The sequence below is a fragment of the Dermacentor andersoni genome, chromosome 7 (assembly GCF_023375885.2).
Source record: "Dermacentor andersoni chromosome 7, qqDerAnde1_hic_scaffold, whole genome shotgun sequence".
In the NCBI taxonomy this organism is placed as follows: Eukaryota; Metazoa; Arthropoda; class Arachnida; order Ixodida; family Ixodidae; genus Dermacentor; species Dermacentor andersoni.
The window spans coordinates 157,126,868-157,148,340 of NC_092820.1; the positions used below are offsets into that span (position 1 = coordinate 157,126,868).

The 21,473-nt window shown below is 44.4% G+C and overlaps 2 protein-coding genes across 5 annotated transcripts in view; one reads left to right on the top strand and one right to left on the bottom strand.

The window, feature by feature from the left end:
- Nucleotides 1-11,386, bottom strand: part of spri (Src homology 2 domain-containing protein sprint) — a 49,319-nt gene extending 37,933 nt beyond the window's left edge. Inside the window, exons 1-3 of one of the 2 annotated variants that reach the window (XM_050180655.3) lie at nucleotides 11,101-11,386; nucleotides 6,449-6,554; nucleotides 750-811 (exon numbers count right to left, since the gene is read on the bottom strand). In XM_050180655.3, the coding sequence (XP_050036612.1) occupies nucleotides 750-811; nucleotides 6,449-6,479 (93 nt within the window). In that variant the 5' untranslated portion in view covers nucleotides 6,480-6,554; nucleotides 11,101-11,386. Of the gene's footprint in view, nucleotides 1-624; nucleotides 812-6,448; nucleotides 6,555-11,100 lie in introns of both variants that reach the window. The other variant, XM_050180653.3, reaches the window with a different exon arrangement.
- An 875-nt stretch (nucleotides 11,387-12,261) lies between these two features.
- On the top strand, nucleotides 12,262-17,653 carry LOC126533475 (uncharacterized). 3 transcript variants are annotated; one of them, XM_050180647.2, is made up of 2 exons: nucleotides 12,262-12,279; nucleotides 13,078-17,653. In XM_050180647.2, exon 2 carries the CDS (start codon nucleotides 13,660-13,662, stop codon nucleotides 17,437-17,439), a length of 3,780 nt encoding a protein of 1,259 aa, XP_050036604.1. In that variant the 5' UTR covers nucleotides 12,262-12,279; nucleotides 13,078-13,659; the 3' UTR covers nucleotides 17,440-17,653. The 3 variants fall into 3 exon arrangements, with proteins under 3 accessions (XP_050036604.1, XP_050036603.1, XP_050036602.1); XM_050180646.3 differs by lacking the exon at nucleotides 12,262-12,279 and adding an exon at nucleotides 12,307-12,442; XM_050180645.3 differs by lacking the exon at nucleotides 12,262-12,279 and adding an exon at nucleotides 12,451-12,615.
- The last annotated feature ends 3,820 nt before the right edge of the window (nucleotides 17,654-21,473 follow it).

The following is a 21,473-nucleotide window of genomic DNA, read 5'->3' on the forward strand; positions in this document are numbered from 1 at the left end:
TCTGCCAAGCACACACATTGGGTGTTGTTAGACAAGAGAGCAGACTAGCTTTCAACCTCCTTTGAGTCTGTGCTGTCAGTAGAATGCCAAGCTTTGCTATTAGTGCCCAGTTTCATGCTGAACGTGTGCAAAAAGTAAAGAATACTGAAGCTGTAACACTTGCTTAATGTTGCCTCTTTGCATTTTAGACACCAAAAGGCCTTTCTTGGTGCCAGTGACCATCACGCTGTTTGGTTCCACAGGCGAATCTCAATATAATCAACACAAATATGACGAATAATCAGATACAATGAAGTACGTTAATCTAAAATGTATCTCACCGATATTAGGATGCAATGAATATATGCTTATAGTGAGTATCGGGTGTAACGAAGGTATTTTCACATCAGATGTGACTTCCGTTATAACAAGGTTCTGCTTTGCCATTCTAGTTCTCAGCTGACGTGAATCCGCAAAAGCACAACATGCAGACCAGTCATACGAAAGAGTAGTAGGGTGCCTTGTCACAAGACCAGCCAGATATGTGGGGCATTCAAGGTGAGACGATTCCCAAGTGACATGCTGTCATGCTTTGCTGAGGCAAGGGAGGACACGCGTGTGGGGAAGAAGGAGTGAGCCCAATACCTGAGGAGGGAGAGGAGGAGGCTTGGAGAAGGAGGAGAGAGGAGCAGCACAGTGAGAGGCATACGTGCTGCCAGTCCGCACCACGGGGGCACGCGGTGGGATAGGCGGCGGAGGCGTCTCCCTACCCTCCGTTCCTGCGGGCTCCCGGGCGGCTCTTCGTACAGGGGGACCACAGCCTCCGGAGACTCTGCACACAATGGTTCAGGGGCAAGCAATGTACTTGGCTGAACTTGCAGCTCTGCGCATCACCTGGCTGTGATTGCACAAATGTCCCCCTTTTCTTTTTTGGCAAGAGTACCGCAACAATGCGCTGCACTGTGCCAAATTTATTTATTTTTATTTATTTTCAAGTACTGCAGCCCTATTCAGGGCTATTGCAGGAGTGGAGTACAGTAAACATAACAGAAACAAAAGCAGTAGAACATAATAGATAATAGAAAAAACAACAACAAGGGGAAGCAATCTTATCGCACGAGTGCTTCTACAAAATCACGTAGTGTCAATTCACGAACAGAACCGGGTAATTCATTCCAGCACTCGACAACTCTCGGGAAATAACTGTTATTTCCTATAAATGCTGTAGAGTTACGACATTATTCCTCTCCTCTCGAAAAGGTCTGTGGTCTGCTTAGAAGATGGTCACTGCCTGTGGCAGTAGAGTCATGTTACCCAACGTGGTGAACAGTGCGGACATCAGGACAAGCGGTATGAGCGGGACAGATGCACTATCAACTGATCTTTATATGGAGTTGTGCAGTGTTTAACCCTTGCAGAATAGATTAAGAATTTTCAATTCTTCAGGGAGTTTTGTAAGGTCTACACAATGTGGACTCCATGTGAAAACTTACTACAGGAACATCAAATAATATAACATCAACTATTTCATGTCCAGCAGGCTTGAAAAACACCTATCCAGACACTTGATAATGCCTACTGCAAGACATTGTCAAAAAAATTAAAGAAATGAACCCGCTGCATACAATGACATATTGACACCCGGCTACTTGCCCACTAGTCTTACCGAAGCATTTTGCCCATCTTATTAAACTTGCAGCACTATTCCAGTTAGAAGAGCTTCAAGATGTGTGCAACACATTTTAATTATAGTTGCTTTCATGAATGTTTTTGCTGTTGATGCACTATCTTGGTGTGCACAACTTTGCACAAAGTGCCTGAAAGGGTTAAGGCGGATGACACAAAGCAACAATGCTGCCATAAAATAAAGAAAGAAAAAGAAAGGGAGGTTTCCTTGCCGACTGACCAAGCATCTTATAGGCAACAGTGTGCTTTTGTGTTGTCTGCCTTACATACTATATGACTCCAAACGAAAGTCAATTGATAACACATCTGTCATGTTGGTGACCTTTATAAATAGCCCAGCTTAGAACCCTTGTGCCATTACACCTCTATGGAATTGCAGCATGAAGAATGTCTATAAAATCGGTAGACTTTGCGAACTCCGCACTATGCTCGGACAACAGTGCAATACACTGCCAAGCGGAAGTTTAGCTCACTCAGATGGACACACGGGACAAAAAGACAATCCAACAAGACCTGTACATCCTGCACAGAACCTACGTCACTCTCCTACTATGCACATGGTTTCTGATTTTGTTCCTTACCATCAAAAGCTGCATGCCAAAGGAACCAGAATACCAAAATGACATGTTCTGTTAATTCAGTCATTCCTGGTGTACTTAAATATGCACAATGCAAAATAATGAATGACAGCATTAAAACCAAAAAGCAAAGTTTTGCTTTATGCACTCTTCTACAGAATACTGTTGGTTGGTGATGCTATGAAAATCTGCGTGCTGTCATGAACACTGACACTTTACCTAGGTTGCTAAAAAATTTGATGCCTTCATGTTATCGAAAACTTGCATGAAGATACTCGCAGCATTTTCATCTGCTTCGAGTGTGAAGTGCATTCTTCACAAATTAACTGGCCTCACCTAACCACCAGCATGCAGGAGTGCATCAAGGTTTTCCTCAATTATTGTTTCTATGAGTAGTATTGTTTCTATTGTTTCTATTTCTAAGTCTTGCAAGATTCTATACTATCAGTGGCGCTGGCAAAGCTCTGTTCGTGTCCACAGAAACAGCATTTGCTTCTCGTGCAGCTAAAAGATTGCCTCCTCCAAATCTGCTGACCTGGGCCTTTCGCTGGGCCAAATAGCAGGTGCCAGTAGTGGCTGCGTAAGTTCAGCTTGACCAAGGGCATTTTTTGCTAGCAGCATTCCAGGCAAGTTGGTAATCCATTGCTTAAATGATATTGCACAACATAAAAACGACACAGACGTGAGAGAAGACGACACACCAAGCGCAAACTTTCAAGCTCGGCAGGCTTTGCAGGCTGACGGATCCAAATGCCGTCCCTTCCGATAAGTGCAGAAAGCATCACCGAAAAAAGTTTGTCGAGTGTGTACGCCGGGTGGTGTACAACCTCCTGCTTTCATGTGGGAAGAAATATATCGGACAAACTGGGCGTTGCCTCAATGATCGGCTCCGCGAACACAGCAACAATGTAAAAAAACGGCTCTGGTGGTTTCTTGGCGATCCACCGTCGCGATCATGGGTGCAAGCCTCTTGAGGATCAATGCACGATTGTTTCCCGTGGCAGTACACAGCTCATCTGTGAGATATCTGAAGCGCAGATGATCGCGAAATTGGATGATGAGTGTGTTAGCTTCCCGTCTCTGGATCTCACAGAAAAAGAATTAAGTTACTTGGACGCGGCATCACATGACACGTAACCATGTTACATGAATTCGCACTTCATTTCCTTGTAAGCGCATGCGCGATCTACGTTGCCTGCCATGTATAAAATGACGCAATGGCACAATAAACTTAGTTGAAAGTTTGCGCTTGGTGTGTCGTATTCTCTCACGTCCGTGTCATTTTTATGTCGCGCAATATCATTTAAGCATTTTTTGCATTGAGTCTATAGGCAACCAACCAAACGTTCACACAGTGCTCCTCCAATCCAAAAATAGCCTAACTGGATTCATCTTAACAGGTGTCTACTGTACTTCTATATAAATAATAGTGGTAGTGGTGGTGATGATGCTGCTACAGAATGGGTTACCGTGGCAGCCTTGGTCACTAATTGCTCTGTCTGAGCATCTCTTTCCACGTCCAATATGTCACCGTTAGTGAATCGATCCAGTCTCACAGAAATGCGAGTAGAATGCGTGACACTTCCTTGCACACTATTGGCAGTCCTTGGCACCCCTAAAAGGAAACGTACACCCGTGCTTGAGTAGTTCCTTTTGTACAGAAGCCTGTCATGTACACAGTAGCTGCTTGTTGTAGTAAAACTGATTGTAGTGGAGAGTGGCTCCAAATTTGTGTCTGTCTGTTGTTCGGCCGTGTTTGTCATCTCGTGTGGCGTGTATGCATTGGTAATGCTGGGCATGCGACGTGACATCTCTTCTCAGCAAAGCAGTTCCTCGCGAACCCTCTGCCGTATAGTTGGTAGAAGGTCAATTCACGAGCTCACATCCACACTCGCCACCGTTGCGATGCTAGCCATGCGGCCAAACTTCAGAGTTATCCATCTCATCTTCAGCATCTTATAGCTTCTGCAGTGATGAATGACATCAGACGTGGAATTCTAGCTTTCTCTGCCAATAAGAAGTTGTAAGTGTATTCAGCTATTTTTTTGAACAAACAGTTAACTTTATACACTTTGGATATTCAAGGGTTGACTATATTGCACAATTTAAGCACTTTTACAACATACATAGTACAGGTATCGCCGGGAACCAGGGGCCTTTGCAAAAGTGTCTGTACAGTGTATTTTATTTTTTTGCACTGAAGTCTCCAAAACATGCTTTGAGCTCCTGGACAAAAAGCTCCTATGAAGTGACCGTGTCTTCATGGTTCTCGTACCAGACGAGTGCCGTGTCGGTAAGCGAAAACACAACATTGGGCAGCTGTGCGGTGGAATCCCAACAGTTGAACAGGCTCAGCCTTTGGTACTTCGTGAGCCACTCGACAACATATTCTCCGGCTTTTCCTTCAAAAGCGAGTGGCACCCAGTAGTAATGCCACGAAACAGCCAGCGCAGGCCTCGAAGCGGCGTCAGAGCCTTCAAAAATCTGGCCAGCCTCTTCAGGTATGTCAAATGAGGATGGCGGAAGCCCGGTGGCAATTCAAATTCTTCGGTGAAGTTGTAGGAGGGCAAGCTTAGTCGTTACGAAGCGTATTCCGCATGTCCATCTAACTGTTACGAGCACAAGGAAAATATTTATTTAGGTCTTGAAGTCGGCTACAAACAAACAAAAATGGCCACTGCGCCCCCAGTTGTCCTTCTTTCCTTTTTAGATCTCTGCATCTCTTTTTCGCACTTCGACGTAACAATATGTTTTCATTGCTCAAATAAAAATGAAATTATTTTGACATGCATTCTTTTTCTCTCTCATAAGGCATTAGCAACTGCCACATCCAGAGGCTCAAAAGCAAATAGGGGCAGCATTCAAGAGCAGTTGTGGATGTTCGCTAGTGATCAGGACCTTTGCAATGATCACTGTACCAGAAAAACAAGTGCAAAACAACAATGTTCATTGCCAATATTCCGTTTTCAATATATAAACAAGTTTGGGAGCTCCTGCTTCTGTGACAGAAGTCAGCGCCAACATGTTGACGGGACGAAGCAAAAAAAAAAGTGTGTGAGCGAGGCTCTGTTCAATGTCACAGCTGGGTGCTCTAGGAAAAGGCTGCACTTCGAGCGAGTGGACAACATACAGTAGTGGACAAAAAAAGACATCTTACTTTGAACTTTGAGCCTTTATGTCAGAGTGCTAGCCTCTTGAACTTTTGCTACCCTGTTATTCACACCACAAAGCCTACCCATATTGTACACGACTTGTGTATTCCAAGAAGGTATCATAACGAAACTGTATACATCAACCAGTATGTCCGAATGTATGCACGCTGTAGTGAGAGAAAGTTAAGTAACTGGTGATGCTAGCCAAGTGAAAAGTTGCGCATGCTACTGCAGGTCTAATATGCGATAAGGGATGAAAGAGAGGGAGAAAAGAAAAAAAAATAACCAACCCTTATGTAAACAACTGTGAGCACCATGAAATGAAGAAATGAGATGTCCAGCTATTGGCACTGGCAATAAAAAAACTTTTTTCCCTTTCTGTCCCCCTGGCAACAGCAGTGGACATACTTTTTGACACTATCGAAAGAATAGCAGTTGATAGCTTAAAACTGTAGGGAACAAATTTTTTCCAGAAAACAACAAGGTCCTATCCCCTTGTTCCCAACTGTATGTTGCATATGAGGGTTTTATAAGCACTGAACTAGCAGTGCTAGTGAGAGAAATAAATAACTGGCGACGCTAGTCAAGCGAAAGGTTTTGCACGCTACCACAAGTCTAATATATGATAAGTCCTCTGTGAAGTCTGTTATTTGATCACAGGACTGTTTGATCATCTCACAATGCAGCTGGCTCCTGCTTGTGACCGCTGCACATTGACCAACATTTCCACATCTGTATGAGCATGTTCATAACTAAATCTTTGGCCTGTCTAGCAGCGTTTATAACCAGGTAATTCATTCCCATTATAATGACACTATGCTCAATCTTGCTATGCTCCAATTATGTTGTGCACCTCCTGGAACTTCTGCACACAACCAAGTTAAATGAAAGGACGAACTGAGTGCCGTCGGGCAGTGACTGTAGTAAACAACAGTGATGGCAAAAGGACTGTGTTGTCAAAGCTATTCACATGCATACAGCAATCTGGAGTTGCTGATAGCTTTCTCACTTCGTACTGAGCTCTCATTCAACAATGCAATGCAAAACTGGTACCTGTGAACACTGGTGTCATGGGAGAGACCATGGTGACTTGTGCACACAGATGACACTGTGTCAGGCAGCTGACCTTGCAGCATCACCTTTGGTCCACATTTACAGCCTGCAAGAGACAAAAGTGTACGCACAATCATGGCGCAGGAATATATGGGAACTGTGGTCAGAGCTGCAACTTGAATGACTTAAAAATGTTTGAAATACTAAAAATTGCTTTAATACAAAATATTTGATTGTTTATTACAGTAATTTACAGACTGTTCTGTAGAGACACTGTGAACAGGCACTCTTAGATATGATGATCTGCATCACAAATGCAAATATCCATGAAATCTTAACTTAATGACAGCCAGAAATTCGGTTGCTGTTATACACTGGTTCAATAGACTGAATTGGTGGTGCTACAGTTACAATAAAGAATATTAAAGAAATCTGGCCTTGGAAACTGCTGAGCAACTGTGGTATATTTTAAAATAAATTCTGCCCGGGACGCAAGTGAACAATCATGAAATCATTGGTGTCTCTTGTACAATCGTAAACAGGCTCTAAAAAATTGGGCATTTTACAATAAAATTGCCAACATTGGCAGGATTTAGTGCTGTAGCGTTGGAACAGGAAAGGGGTCCAAGAGAAACTTCACACGAAAAAGATCATGCGTCCCAAGAAGGTACAACAGTTTGGATTTGAATGTTCACACTTGTTTCAGTCAAATAATTATAAGGTGGAAAGGATTATGGTAATTTAGGACAATAAACTTCCATGTGAGCACAGCTAACTTGGTACGTATGAGACAAACAGCACCTAGGGGAGAAGAGTTTGAGTACGGGCTTGTTGGTATTCCATTGCAAACTTGACTTATAATGCAACTGTAGATAAGGGGACAGAAAGAATGACAAAGACAAGCATTGTCTTCTTTGTTCTTACTGTCCGCTTGTCTATGTATGCGCTGTAAGTCATGCTTGGGGAAAAGCCACCCCTGAAAAGATAGGCTTCCAAATTTTGAACTTCCATTCTGGTTGACTCAAAATACAGGGAATGCTTATGTACAAGACAGGCATATGAAAACTATAACCAATGTTAATACTACAGGTAGCATTTAGTCTTCACAGCTGAAGAACATCATTTTCATTCATGAGATCAAACCTACAACCAATATGATCCTAAATTTGATTTTTTTCCTTTCACATGTGAAGTGTTTACACAAGACGACAGGCTTTTGTGCACAAACTAGGGAATGGTGACAAGGGACAAGACAGACACCCAGAAAAGCTTGTGTGTCTCATCTCAAATCACCACCCACCCACCCACCCACCCACCCACCTATTCTTCCTCCCCAAACGCACACATAAGCACACAAACACACTAGCTCTATCTCCTGCATGTCCTACTTTACAAGTCTTACTGGTAACGCTCGGTAGTTTCTTCTTTGGTTCTCCTTAATGGTGTGCTCGAACAGCAAAATTATTTAGTCAAATCGAACAGAAATATTCCAGATAGACGACCTTCAAATATTATAACGAATACAGGATAATTCCAATTTCTAAAGAGTGTGAAATAAAAAGGCTACATGGGGTCAATTGGGGAAATAGAAATAACACTTCTTACATTAATTGATACATGTAATACCATTAACTAGATCTCAGGTCAGTTGAGAAGCTTTTAAATGAAGAACAGCTGAAAGTTGCACCAGTGATAATTACAGTAACAGAACATAGAAACAGCCTAGCAGAGATGCATTTGAAAAAGAGTTTAGTGTAATACCATGGCAGCAAACATTGTTTTAAAGGGTGACTACATGGTGAAATTGGCCAAAAAATAAATTGTGTTCCCTAAATCGAGAGAATCTATCTCTGCTTGCATCATACCTTCTTCCTATAGATAAAACAACTGTGGTTATCTTTTATAGTATTCGAAAAGGTTCGAATATTTGGCAATTCTGAATAGTGAATACGAATACGAATAACAACGACTATTCGATTTGTATTCAGAATATTTCCACACCATTAGTTACACTTGATGCAGAGCATGTCTAGCTGCAAATAGTACATGTGAGTTAATCACCTTGGTGAGTGCTAGTTGGTTCATAGTAAGCTGAAACAGCACAATGCAACTAAACAAGAAAAAAGAAGAAAACATCCATTACAGGACACATGCTTGCATATACTTGGAAAGTATCTATCCAGCCACTTTAAATGTATGCCTCATGTGAAACATTGTGAAAAACAGTGAAAGAAGTAAAACCGCTACATGATGGCACACTGACATCGGGAGCAAACACCCAAACGCCTAGCTTCCGACTAGTTTTACTAAAGCGCTTAACAAATATTTAAATTTGCAGAAAAGATCCAATTCGAAGAGTCTCTTGATGTATGTGACATGCATGCAGCTACAATAACCGGCATGCCTCTTCCAGTGTGACACTGAATTGCGTGTCACTTAACAATGAATGTAGCCTTGACAAATTCATATTTGTTCCTCATCAGGATATTCTTTCTTCGCTGGAATGGATAGCTGCTCAGTTTGTGACCGCTGCAGATGCAGCTAAACCATCAGACATCCTCTACCACTGCGCTTGCTAGAGGTTTCAATGTCATCCTACTACGGGCACATAAACAACAAGGTGCCCAATCTCACACACATGCAAAGGTTCTGGGTGCATGGCCTCACATGTCTTCAGCCAGAAATCTATGCATGCTCTAAAGACATTTAAAACATTAAAAGGCCTGATAGATCGCTTACAGGCATGTAGTGTCTTCCAGTGTGCATGCGAGCTATCTGCTCTTTTGCTTTTTGCTACTTTCTGCTTGCTCCCCTTTTACCATGAAAGGAAGCAAACTAGACACGTCTGGTTAACCACTCTGCCTTTTCTTGCTTTTTTTTCTTTCCTTACTGCACATATCACTGATGTAAGACTGCACTCAACCCATACTGTACAAAGCTACCTTGCCCACAGTGATTTAGTGTCCACCCTACTCTACCTCATACTGTGGTCAGTTTAAGCAACATCCTGATATAGGAAGGGATTTGCTCAGCATGGAAATATGCATATGGGTGCATGATAAAGACAAGCACAAGAAAAACAAACAATCTTAGGAAGTCTATGCGACTCTGTGAGGGTTTTCAAAACTGGAAAGGACACCCCACTGCTGGTAAGGCTTTCCCCTTAAATGCTGCTAGAGCATACTTTTGTTCTAGTTTAGACTAGACTGTGTTCATACGCATCTGAATTGCATGCTCTGAGCCCTGGCACATGGGCATGTGTAGTGTACACTCTATACTCCCCTAGATGTTGCCATAATGCACAGAAACATAAGGAATTTCTTCAACACAAGTGTGCAATGGCAAATTTAATGGCTTCAATGGCAGCAGCAATGAATGACTACAAAGATAAAGTGCTTGTACGCTGTTACGTAAGATCAACACTGATATTTGTGAACAGATACCATTATTATTTTTTATGCTAACGCTGCTGTGATGCAAATAAAGGTTGTAATTTAAACTTATTGACACAGGTAAGCAGTGGCAAGTTCAATCAGTCCAATGGCAGCAGCATTGAATGCCTACCAACGTAAAGTATTTGTATGCTGCTACAGGAGATAAACACTGGCGTTTATGAACAGCTGATTAACATTATCCCTACTGTGTTGGTGCTGCTGCGACGCCAATAAAGGCCGTATTTTAAACTTGTCGACACAAGTACGTAGTGGCAAGTTCAATAGGTTCAACAGCAGTAGCGCTGAACCAGGGCCATGTATCTGTATGCTGTTACACGAGGTGAACACTGCCATTTATGAACAGCTGATTAACTTCATTCTTTTTGAATCGGTGCTGATGTCATGCCAATCAAGGTTGTAACTTGGGCTTGTTGAACAAAACCGTTCAATTTAGCGCAACTAGCAATTAGCGCTAGTTCCTCCTCTATGTCCATGCACTGTTTGTGCTAACTTGTATGTTGCTGTGATTATGGCTTGCGCTTCATTCTAGCAACAGTTTACTTCAGCATAACTTCCGCGACACAATTTAATATTGCAACTTTTCGAATAATCCTTTTCAAGGACAGATGATTGCAGGACGAAGAGTATGCCACTACCCGTAGAGCACGGTAGTGCGTTCACGCTGGTGTCACTGATCGTGTGATCCGCTTCCCGAGGCGACGCTAGGCACTGCACCGCAGTCTGCTAAATAAATGCATCTGCAGAATCAGATACAGCGCCTATTCTTTTTTAACGCGAGAAAGGGTCATACATACAGTACGGGTTGCTCTGTCAGAGTAAGCTGAGAAAGGCAGCACGACTATGCGGCGAACGTGCCGCGGCTGTGAAGTTATGTGTGACGCACGAGTGACCGCGACGGTTCCAGCGACGGAAGCGCTTGACCGCTGGCTGACCAACATGACACAGATGCCTTTTCAAAGTGCGGTGCGAGCAGGAGACACGTATTTTTGTCACCGCCTCATGGCATGACAGCAACGACAACGCTCCCTGCACTAAAAAATATGCGCAGCACCTGCGCGGTAAGCGACATCCGAACAGCTATCCGGTGACAAAAAGCGAACGGAGCATTTCACGTTTCGACATACTGAGCGGTGACAAACAGCCAAAACATGAGTTTAAGGCATAAACGACGTAGCCGTAAAATTACGAAAAACTCACCTACAGATTGCGATTCACAGGCATCAACGAATGATTCGTTAGTGCTTCCGACATTCTACGCTAAAACCAGCGTTTGCACTTGAAAATAAAGTTGGCTGATCGAAACGCACGCACAACACCAACGGCAAAATCGACTGTCACAAACGATGAAGACCGAGCTTCGGAGAGCATACAGTAAACACTCATTGAAACTACTGAAACAACGACCCAGTTGTGCTAGGACGGCCTAAACACACTTGCAACAGTCGCCTACTGCCCTCACCTATTTCCCATTTTAACTCCTCGTGTTCGCGGTGCGAATAAAAATGCGTCATGCAATGCCTCAGTGACGTCATGAGGCTGACATCTCGCACTCGAAGGGCGAAGCGAAACTATCCACCCAACGTTGCCCTGGGCACGTTACGTACGTACTTGAATCAGCGTACGCAAAGGAATTGAGTATATAGCGCCAAGTAGCTCGTAGAGCTGCCCTCTTCCTGGCTCATTCGCAGTTGAAAGTGAAATTCTCTGTATGTATATTTCTCCACTTCCGTTATTCTTTGAATCAGCTTTGCAGGCGCAATATCTTCGGAGTAACAGGAGCCAATCTCGAACGCCGTGCTTTTTTGTTCCGGAAGCACAGCAGGCTGTAGGCCCCAAAAGCGATTGCAGGCACTAGAAACACAAGTTATCGCATCACCAACGGCGGTACCAGCCATGGTACAGCTGCCACAGCAGCGGCGGCTTATCGGAGCGATTTTAACCATGTTTTTGTTTTGTTTTTGTTTTCCATGCTCGAAGGCTATCGGAGGCTATGACGGCTCGGAGTAACAAAAGCCAATCTTGAAGGCCGTGATTTTAATTTAATACAGATAGCCGCCCTGACTGTAGGCGCTGAAAGCAAATTTAAAGAAAATTGAATTATGGGGTTTTACGCGCCAAGACCACCATCTGATTATGAGTCACGGCGTAATGGGAGACTCCGGATTAATTTGGACTACCTGGTGGGGTTCAAATTAATTCATCCGAAAACATGTCGCGACCGGTGGTGACAAATCTCGAAAGCCGTGCTTTCATGTGTAGATAGGAGAAAAAGAAGAAAAAAGGCCAGAACACGTCACGGCCGCCATGTTTAGAACACCTATTGCGGTTTGTTCTTAACCATTTCCTTAATTATATATTTTTCTCCAGGTTGAAGCAGTAAGTGTTTGCTATGTAGCTCTGTGGTAGTCGGGACTAGTTTATTCTGTAATTTAGCAACGGCATTAGTAATCTGGTTCCGTGTTCACTGACGGTAAAGATGTAGCAGTCGGCGGCAGCCGCAGTGGAGTTGTGTTGTGACCGTGGAGCCATATGTCTATGCGTATGTGTTGGTTCTTTATTCTATGCATAGGTGGTTGTTCTTGATCTTTATTATTCTGCGCATCAGAGTGTTCTGTGGCTGAGTTTAGTCGTCAGCATGATTGGCATAGCTGTGATCTCATTAAGCATGTCAAAGCGCTACAGATTCTGTAGTACAGCAAGAACCTTCTCTGCGTAAGTAAATTCGGTGGTTGGTCAAGCACTATCGAGATATTGATGCCTATATTTCGTGTACTACCTACGCGCTTAAAGGGGCCCTGAAATACTTTTTGAACATAGTAATAAAACGGTGCCGATTTGCCAGCACCAGAAACCATGTAAGCAAATTCTTAGTATAGTCATGATCTAGCAGTACTTGCTGTTGGGCCAGTTGGTATATGTCAAATAACGATGAATTTATCGGCAAAAACACTATCCCAATGAGGGAAAGTCAAAAGACAGGACAAGCGCTCGACCTGTCTTTTGCTCCATTCTCTGTGATCGTGTTTTTGGCAATAAATTTATTTAGCCAGGATCTCTTGAAACGCCTTATGAAGTGGTGTATCGATACGTGAATACCTGTATATTTCAAGTGCATTGTGCTCTAGGATGTGCGTGGGCGTCGCAGTTCATTGACGCCATCCGTCTGTTTTTCAGAGACCGTGGGCCGGATGACTACTAAGACAAACAACAGTTGAAGAAGTTCCAGTACGGTTATGACCACTTGGCGACGTGATCGTATTTTCACAGTGCTGCGGTTGCGCGCAAGGAATCTTCGCGCGGACGAAGTGTTGACTGCTGCCACTTGAAACTGTCGGAAGAAGCGTCTGTGCAGGAAATCTTCATACTGAACTGTTTCAACGATTGCGTGTGCCAACGCATTCAAAGACGCGCCTCCTGAAAAAAAGAGGCAGTTTTGAAGATCGCTGTGCAGCAAGACTGGTTGATGAAGATGTGAAGCAGGTTGTGCCAGATCATAAACAGGGCGAATGATCTTGGAGCCATTGCATTCCATTTGTTTACATCACAGAAGGCTTTGTCAGCGGTATAACAAGTCGGTGAACTCAGGCGGACCGCATATTCAGTTTAGGCGGAGTTGCTGTTAGTGTGTGTTGTGCTCAACACAAGTTTATGCAAGCAAGCTGTGGTATAAATTGCTCCTTCTAACTGGAGAAAGAAAGGGGGCCAAGCTGCGAGGAAGCACCTGCATCAATATTCCCACACGTTCAGCCAGGTGCTATGTCAGCCACACGCACTCAAAGTCTGGACTCCATTTCAGAAGGTACAAAAGGTAATTACATTGCACCTCAAGGCACATCCTTGTTGATGCCTGCTTTGCAAGGTTCTGGTGGTTTGTCAGCCGGTGCCACTTATGAAGCTGAGGGAGATTCCAAGGCAGAAGCAGACACACCGAAAACAAAGTTGGTGCTCGTACCTGGGGTCTCTGGAACACTGTTGGTCACAGGCAATACACATGTTCCCAGCATGAATTCAGCTTCGTCTCGGACTGCCTTAGATAATCCAAGCAAATCTGCTTCACCTGTGGCTCAAACGATTGCTTCAGGCCAGAAGCATGAATCAAATTTTGGCTCGCACCTTCCTGCATCATTAAGAACATGGAGCGAGCTTCATGTTCACAAGCCTCCCTCCTTTGCATACAACAGCAACCGCATTGCTTCAAGAAATGTGTCAAACAGCAACACTGTTGTGATTAAAGAAAAAGCCATGGTGCCATACGTACAGAACAGTGCCAGTGCTTCACCAAGTAGGACCTCAGCAGTGTCTAGCGAGCCTGAGATCGCACGCAGAGACAGACAGATGGCGTTACTGCATTCAAGCCTCAAGGACAGTGTTCTCAAGTCTTGTTCAGTGCCCTCTTCAACAGAGAGATTGCCCGCGAATTTATTTTCAGAAAAACAAGAGTCGTGCATGCCAGCTGCGTCAAGTCCTGATCCCACTGTTAGCAGTGATGGTGTGCTTGTGAAGTGCGAGTGCGACTTTGGACCAGTTGACCAAAAGACCTTGGAAAGGCACATCATGATCGCTCATGTCAAGCCATTTAGTCATAGTTGTGAACTTTGTGATAGAAAATTCCCCACACGAAAAGAACTTAGGGATCATATTGGTTGCCACATACGCACACATACAGCTGCAGGACCAGAGGAGCCATGTGGTGTACAGCAGTGTAGTAAAAACTCCAACTTCATCCAGGAACGTGATTCATTAAGTGGAGAAAAAGCTTGCGATTTGCCAGTGAGCTGTGTTGCTGCCGATGACGATGCCAGAGCACGTGAAAAAACACCACCTTTCAACGAAGTTGCAGCAGGAAAGGAGTCACACTGGCTGCTAAGGCCAGACCTAGTGGGTTCAGATTGCTTGCTTTCTTTTTTTAAATGCACAGTCGGACAGTGCAGGTACACAGCCAATCAGGCAAGTGATTTCTCCAACCATCTTGCATCACACAGCCTGAAAGAAATGGGAGACCTTGTTTGCATCTACTGTGGCAAAATATTTGATGCCATATCAGTGCTTGTGCAACACATGGAAGGCAGTCACCGGCATATGGTTTTCCAGTGTGGGCACTGTCTTTATAGGTCAGTGCTACCCATTCACGTTCAGCTGCACCACCAGTGGGCACACGCAGGGCAGGAGCCGCTGCTGCTGTTTATGTGTACGAACCCTGTGTGGCATGCTGCACTTGCCGATGTCCCTACGCAGCGCGTCAGCCTGACACATTACTGGTGTAGTGCTCCAAATTGCGACTTCAAAAGTTTTAATCCCGAGGTGTTTGAATGGCACCTTAGGGAGTCCCATCCAAAAGTCGGAGAGTACACCTGTTCTATTTGTGATTCGTCTGCTAGTAGCCCACGGGCACTAGTGCAGCACTGCGTCACTCATGACATGGATGTGGTGCAGTGTGGCATCTGCCACCATTCTGAGCCCACGTGCAAGAGAATGCTGAAGCACCTTTGTGAACACCACCCTGATAGTCCCCTAAGACTTATCTGCCGCACTAGCCAGCAAGTTGAAGAGTTTGAAATGTGCGTGAAGACATTTCAAGGATTTGCAGAACAGCGTGCAAGTGGGGCCAGCTCGGCACCGGAACTTGCCGAGCTGGGCATCAGTTCATCTGCTGCTCCTCTGGACATGACCGTGGCATGCCGCTCATTGCCACTAGCCCCAGCCAAGAAAACCTGCCCTTTCTGCCCAGACCGTGTTGTGACCTTGGCTGATCTTGCAAACCATTGTGTTGCAGCCCACCAGATTAACCTTAAAATTTCAGAGACCTTGGAGCTCATGTTGAAGAAGCACTGTGCATCTATCGCCAAAGAAAGCTGCCTCTCCTGCCCATTCTGTAATGCAACATTCCTGAACAAGGATGAGCTTCAGGAGCACATGTATTGCGAGTTTCAATACATGCCTATCCAGTGCGATACCTGTAGTTATTCCACCTCTAACAGAACCCGCTTGAAAGAGCACTTTTCATCCAGCCATCCTGAAAAGTGCCCAGTGTTTACTACTTGTGAAAATGAAGATTTTGAGTCCTGGGTGACACAATTCGTCACTCAACAAGAAGCTCGCTGTATCGTGGTTGAGAAACCGTATCAGTGTGTCCACTGTCCAGAGCGATTCCAAAGTGCCGAGGAACTAAGACTTCACCTGTATACACATCTGAAGTACTACCCGTACCACTGTACTATATGTGACGAGTGTTTCGTTAGCCAAGAAGAAGTCGAACAGCACCAGCGCAGGACACACAGTGTAGTGGGACAATACTCAACGAAAGAAGTAAGATTTGAGAGTAAGGAGACAAAGGTAGACTGTTTAATTGATATGGCAACAAAAAAAGCACAAGAGCTTTTGGGAAAATCATCTTCGCAACAGTGTCCATGGAAGGGATGCTCGTTTGAATCTTCAATAGAAAATGAACGTGCTATTCACTTGATGGTCCACATGAGCCAGCGCAATACATGCGCTAGCTGCCAGTTCAGCTCCTACAGTGCCGATGTCATTGCATGGCATTCTAAGGAGCAGCATAGTCCAGTCTCCAGCAGTACCAGGAATCCTTCCTGCAGTGACATACATCCTGTGCCAAAGAGCAATTCACGTTTGTTTGCTTGTGGTTTGTGTAGTTATAGGGGACCAAACTCCATGTGCATTCGTGAGCACTCCAAGATTGCGCACCCTGGCAAGGCAGCCAAATTGGTTGTTCCTAAAAGGAAAGACCTGCACAGCCCAACCAACAAAAGTGTGGAGGGGACAGGGAAACCAAAGGAAGAGGATTGCGAACAGAGATGGTGCATATCTCTGGTGCGTCCTCCAAAGGGCGTCCCTCGCCTCACTCCATGGTCACTGAAGAAAGAGCAGTATTTGTGCAGCCAGTGCAATTTCCTGGCTTCATCAGAACATCTGCTACACATTCATAAGGTCAATTTCCACGTAGGTGCTCAGAGGCTTAATGCAAACGCAGCCGTCATTGCTAGAGCAATCTCCAATATCTTGACTCTGGCCACTCACCGATATTCTGTGCCAGCTTCTGGTGTTCCTTACAAGTCTTCTCAATCTGCAAGCCAGGTCAACATGACTACTCTTACACCTGGTTTGCAGCAGACAGACAGTATCTACAAATGTCGCAAGTGTTGCTTGAAGTTTCAGTCAAGAACGAGCTTCTTCAATCACCTGGTTGTGAAACATTGTACATATGCTGTGTGCGATACCTGTGGTGGGGGCCTAATGAACAATGCTCAGGCTCTTGCTCACGTAGCCAAGAAGCATCTACCTTTAAAAAGCACTTTCACTTTACTCAGAGGCAATCGGCAGTCCATATCAGCAGCAAGAATATTAGACAGCACAGGAAGCAATGTCCCTAGCACTCAACAGTCCTCAGAAAATGCCAGTGACGTTTATGTTGTGACTCCATGGGCTCCTGATGTAAGAGTCCCTCTGCAAAACTTCTCTCGTCAGCACAACCTTAATGTGCGTGTGCTTGTAAATGATTTTGGGAAGCTGCACAATTGAGGTTTTTAATAAAGTGCCTTTCCTTTGTTTCTTACTTGCATCAGTGTATGTGTCGGGGATACTTGTTGCAGATGTAATTCATCAATGTAAGTTTGTTTATAGCAGATCATTGTGGCATTCATTATCACCTGCCGAGAAAAGTAATGTTCATGTTCACATTGTTGTGTAACCAAGAACCTCGTGAAAAGATGTAATAAACATTTTTCATGGTGGTGTTGCTGCGTGCTCCATTCCCTGTTGTGCATGTTCCAAGAAGCAGCCTCGGCTAACACTGTCGTTAGTTTACATGCGCATTGCTGTAATTTTATTTCAGAATGTGGTCTTGATGCTAGCTTGGTACCACAGAGAATATATAAAGGTCATAAAGGGGGAATTGAGGGTGTCCAGTTTTCTCGGGATTTCGCTGTAATTGTGTTTGCATTTTGTGAAGGTTTCGTTAAACTTGAAAGCTCTTTCTAGATTCGGTGGGCGGTGGTGCGTGGCTGCTCTTAGTTAAAGCGATTAGTCCGGTTAATTCCGATAAACGGTACTCTAGCCTAATAAATAGGTGCGGGGTTCCTAGCACCTTGCAACTTTTTTAGGGAGACAAGTAGCTCCTAGCTGCACGAAACAGCAATAACAGGTCTTAGATGTCCGGTGCCACATGCACTCTACACCGGAAGAAGCAGTGTCTTTATCCCTGTCTGAAAAGACTGTGTAACCCATCGATCTTTTTTTCATGATTGGGATAGGGGTTTGCAATTGTTTCCGTTTAACGAGTAATTTCTAGTAAGTGCGAGCAGTGATGGCACTTAGTCAAGCTGGGCTGTAGGAGACGGGAAAGTACAAGCTTAAGGTTGCATACATTGAGGACAGAACTGTCCCGCAACCAGGCAGCGAAACAAATGGGGTAGGACATTTTTTCTTGCTTGTCAGTATAGAGTGCGCTGCTGGGAAGCTGTATGAATAGGCACAAAGAATGGGCGAAATAAACCCTGGAATGTTTTTTGTAGGTCTTTGCGTACGACTGCAAACTAACCGTGCCAAGTTCGTGCTCGACAAGCTTGAAAACGAGGTCATCCAGTACTCGTTCCGTCACTCACCCAACACCTTTGTCCAGATTTACCCTTGGAGCAGGGGCGATCGTAACGTATTAGCTGCTCTAGAGTGGCTTTCTCAAAAAACAGGCACATCCACACTACCATCACTTTAGCTGTCGTGACATTCTGGTGCTGCTTCATCTTCACCTGCCCATCTTTTAGGCAACGATATTGATGCGACATTGGAATTGTCGCAGCGAGCTTTTCTCATAGTTGCCATTATATTGAGCAAAGCTGCCACCTTCAACAACTCCTCACACCACTAGACTTGGACTACTTCAGACTCGTGTGCAGTTTCTTCATATACAATTTGTTAGTCACAGCAGCAATTTCCCACGTGGCATCCCAATGCACTTACTAGGTGGGGCCGCCCTCGGGTTCGGGACAAAACGCCCATTCCAAGCGTTGAGGTCCCATAATGGCCAAGCACCTGACTGAAAGAGCACTTTTACCTACTTTAACAGTAGGTACCTGGTGGAAGCTATGATGTGCTTCCCACAGCCACGGCAGATGCTCTCCAACAAACCATTCATGGTTGGACAAAAGATGACCAGAGACCATGCACATAATCTCTACTAGACCGCATTTCAGGATAAGCCCCCACAAGTAGCCGAGCACCAAGCCAGGGGACAGCTCTACCCACTAGAAAAACTGGTGGGTTTCTGGCGGCACCAGGATTTGAACCCGGTATACTTCCCGCATGCAAGGCAGAGTCTCTACTACTAGGCCATTGTTACAGAAACAAGAGTTTTCACAATTTAGTTGAACAGTAAAGGAACAAATTGTTTCATTCAGGGATGGATGGAAACAACTTTATAGAAAAACCGGCAAAGTTTAACAACCCGGGTTCAGGTCTCCCATGAGGGGACTTCGAGGCCTTGCCTCGTTGCCACCTCTAAAGCCTGCTGGACTGCCCTCTCTTGTCTCTTCAGGTTGGAGCCGCGCGGAGTGGCAGCCCACTTCGACGCAAGAGCCTCCGGAGCTACTGCCATTTTAGCTGCTATAGCAGGACACTCCCACAACATGAGCGAAAGCACTCGGGTATTGCGTGGGGAAAATGTGCCACAATCACACTGGACTGGGAAATGTGTGTGTCTGCAGTTGTCGCCAGATGACTGCCTGACGATGTTTCAGTTTGGGGTGAGGCTAGTCTCTGCTAAAAGCTTACGCTGCACAAAAAACATCACAGCTCTTGCACGTTGCTATCTTGCGATGGCAATAAACCCTGCTATGGTGGTTCGAAAATGTCATCCAGATATGCTTAGTGCTGTGCGAATGCACTAGCATGCTCAATGAGTGAGTGGCACATTGAAATTGCGCATGAGCTTTCTATGAATACCACTCGGCACATGTATTGTAAGTTAAGCTGTCAAAACAGCGTGGCATATAGAATACTTAACTCCAACCTTCGCGCGCTTGACGATATTTTGTACACCTAATACTTTTGCACAAAAATTTGTACACATCTGTTCATGCCAGCCACAGGCACTAAAAATGTCAATGAGCAACTGTTTGTTAACGTCTCGCTTTAGATTATGCGATTTGCCAATTCTACTGGTGGTAGTGCAACTTTCTGCGACTCCAAATGGCTGGGCCATTGTGAATAACACTGTGGATAGTATCAGCACACTTCCACACGCGCCGAAATTCCTGTGTGGAAGAGATACATGGCATAAAAGGACGTGCGACACCCACCTGCCCTGCCTCCCTCACCTGTCCAGATGAGTGGTGCTCGCTTTAATGCTTAGAAGTGAATGCCACTCATTTACTGCAATGAACTAAAGGGCATGAACAAACTAGTTCATACTACCATAAAAGCTATGCGATTGTGCTTCTAAATTAGCATCAACAAGCAATAAGGTATGCAACAGAGATTACAAGAGAACATTTATAACTCGGAACCACATTTAGAAGCCAAGAACTGAGCAAGCACATGCTAAATGGAAAAGATACTTATATTTTTCATTCTAACATTGTACTTTACAACAAAAGGTTAAATGCAATGAATTTCATTCAGGTCGGTCCAGAGGTTGTCTCATAAAATCATTTCTGCGTCTTACATGTACTATTAGAATATGCGGCGTCAAAGTTGGGCCCAAGCTACAGGTTCCACTTAAGTACAGTAGACTACTACTGCCAAGTCAAACAGTCAAGCACTGCTTTTCATCAAACACTGCACAAGACTTGCGCTGTAGCAGCGTTCATACTTGAATGAAACATAGTGATGCGAAACTGATGGAGAAATGCAAGCATACGCTTCTTGTTACTGATGGGTTCACTAGTGTGTGTTACTGTAAATGCTGTTAAGTGTTTATCACTGTATATATATATCAATCATCACCCAGCATTTGGAGTAGCATGTCATTCAGACACCCAGGCTAATATCTCCAATATATCATTAAAGCTTGTTTCTCTCTCTCTGCTCAAAGCAAAAAGAAGTGGGTCACAAAGCAGCCTTCCGAGGTCACCAATCTGGATGAAATCAGTGTCGCAACGTAATCATTGTCATCCAAGTCCTGTGCAAATTTCAACCCCTGCCCCCTTCCAAAGAAAGAAAAGACCTGTTTGTTGTTTTGCACTAAGCGCTTCAGGGGAGCAGTATTGTCATTTCTGTCACAGCTCTAAAATTAAATGCAGAGGATGCTTTGGTTCCATGTTGCAAATGGCTACTGTGGAACAAATGTCCTAAACTCTCAATATTCTTGCGAGTGTGAGCACACCTGTCACAATAAATGTCACAATCATGCTTAGGTGCACCAGTTTTAAGAGCACATTCACAAGTAGTGAAGCTTCATTTTTCTAATCAACATGCTAGGTGGAATGTGCACGCACAAACTTGGCAACAATATTTTGCAGTATACTTCTCTATTCTTGACAAAGAATGCAGCACACAATACTTTTGGGTCAAGGTGGTTCTCTGGTGCCCGGTAATCGCAGTTAGGCAGTTAACGGTAC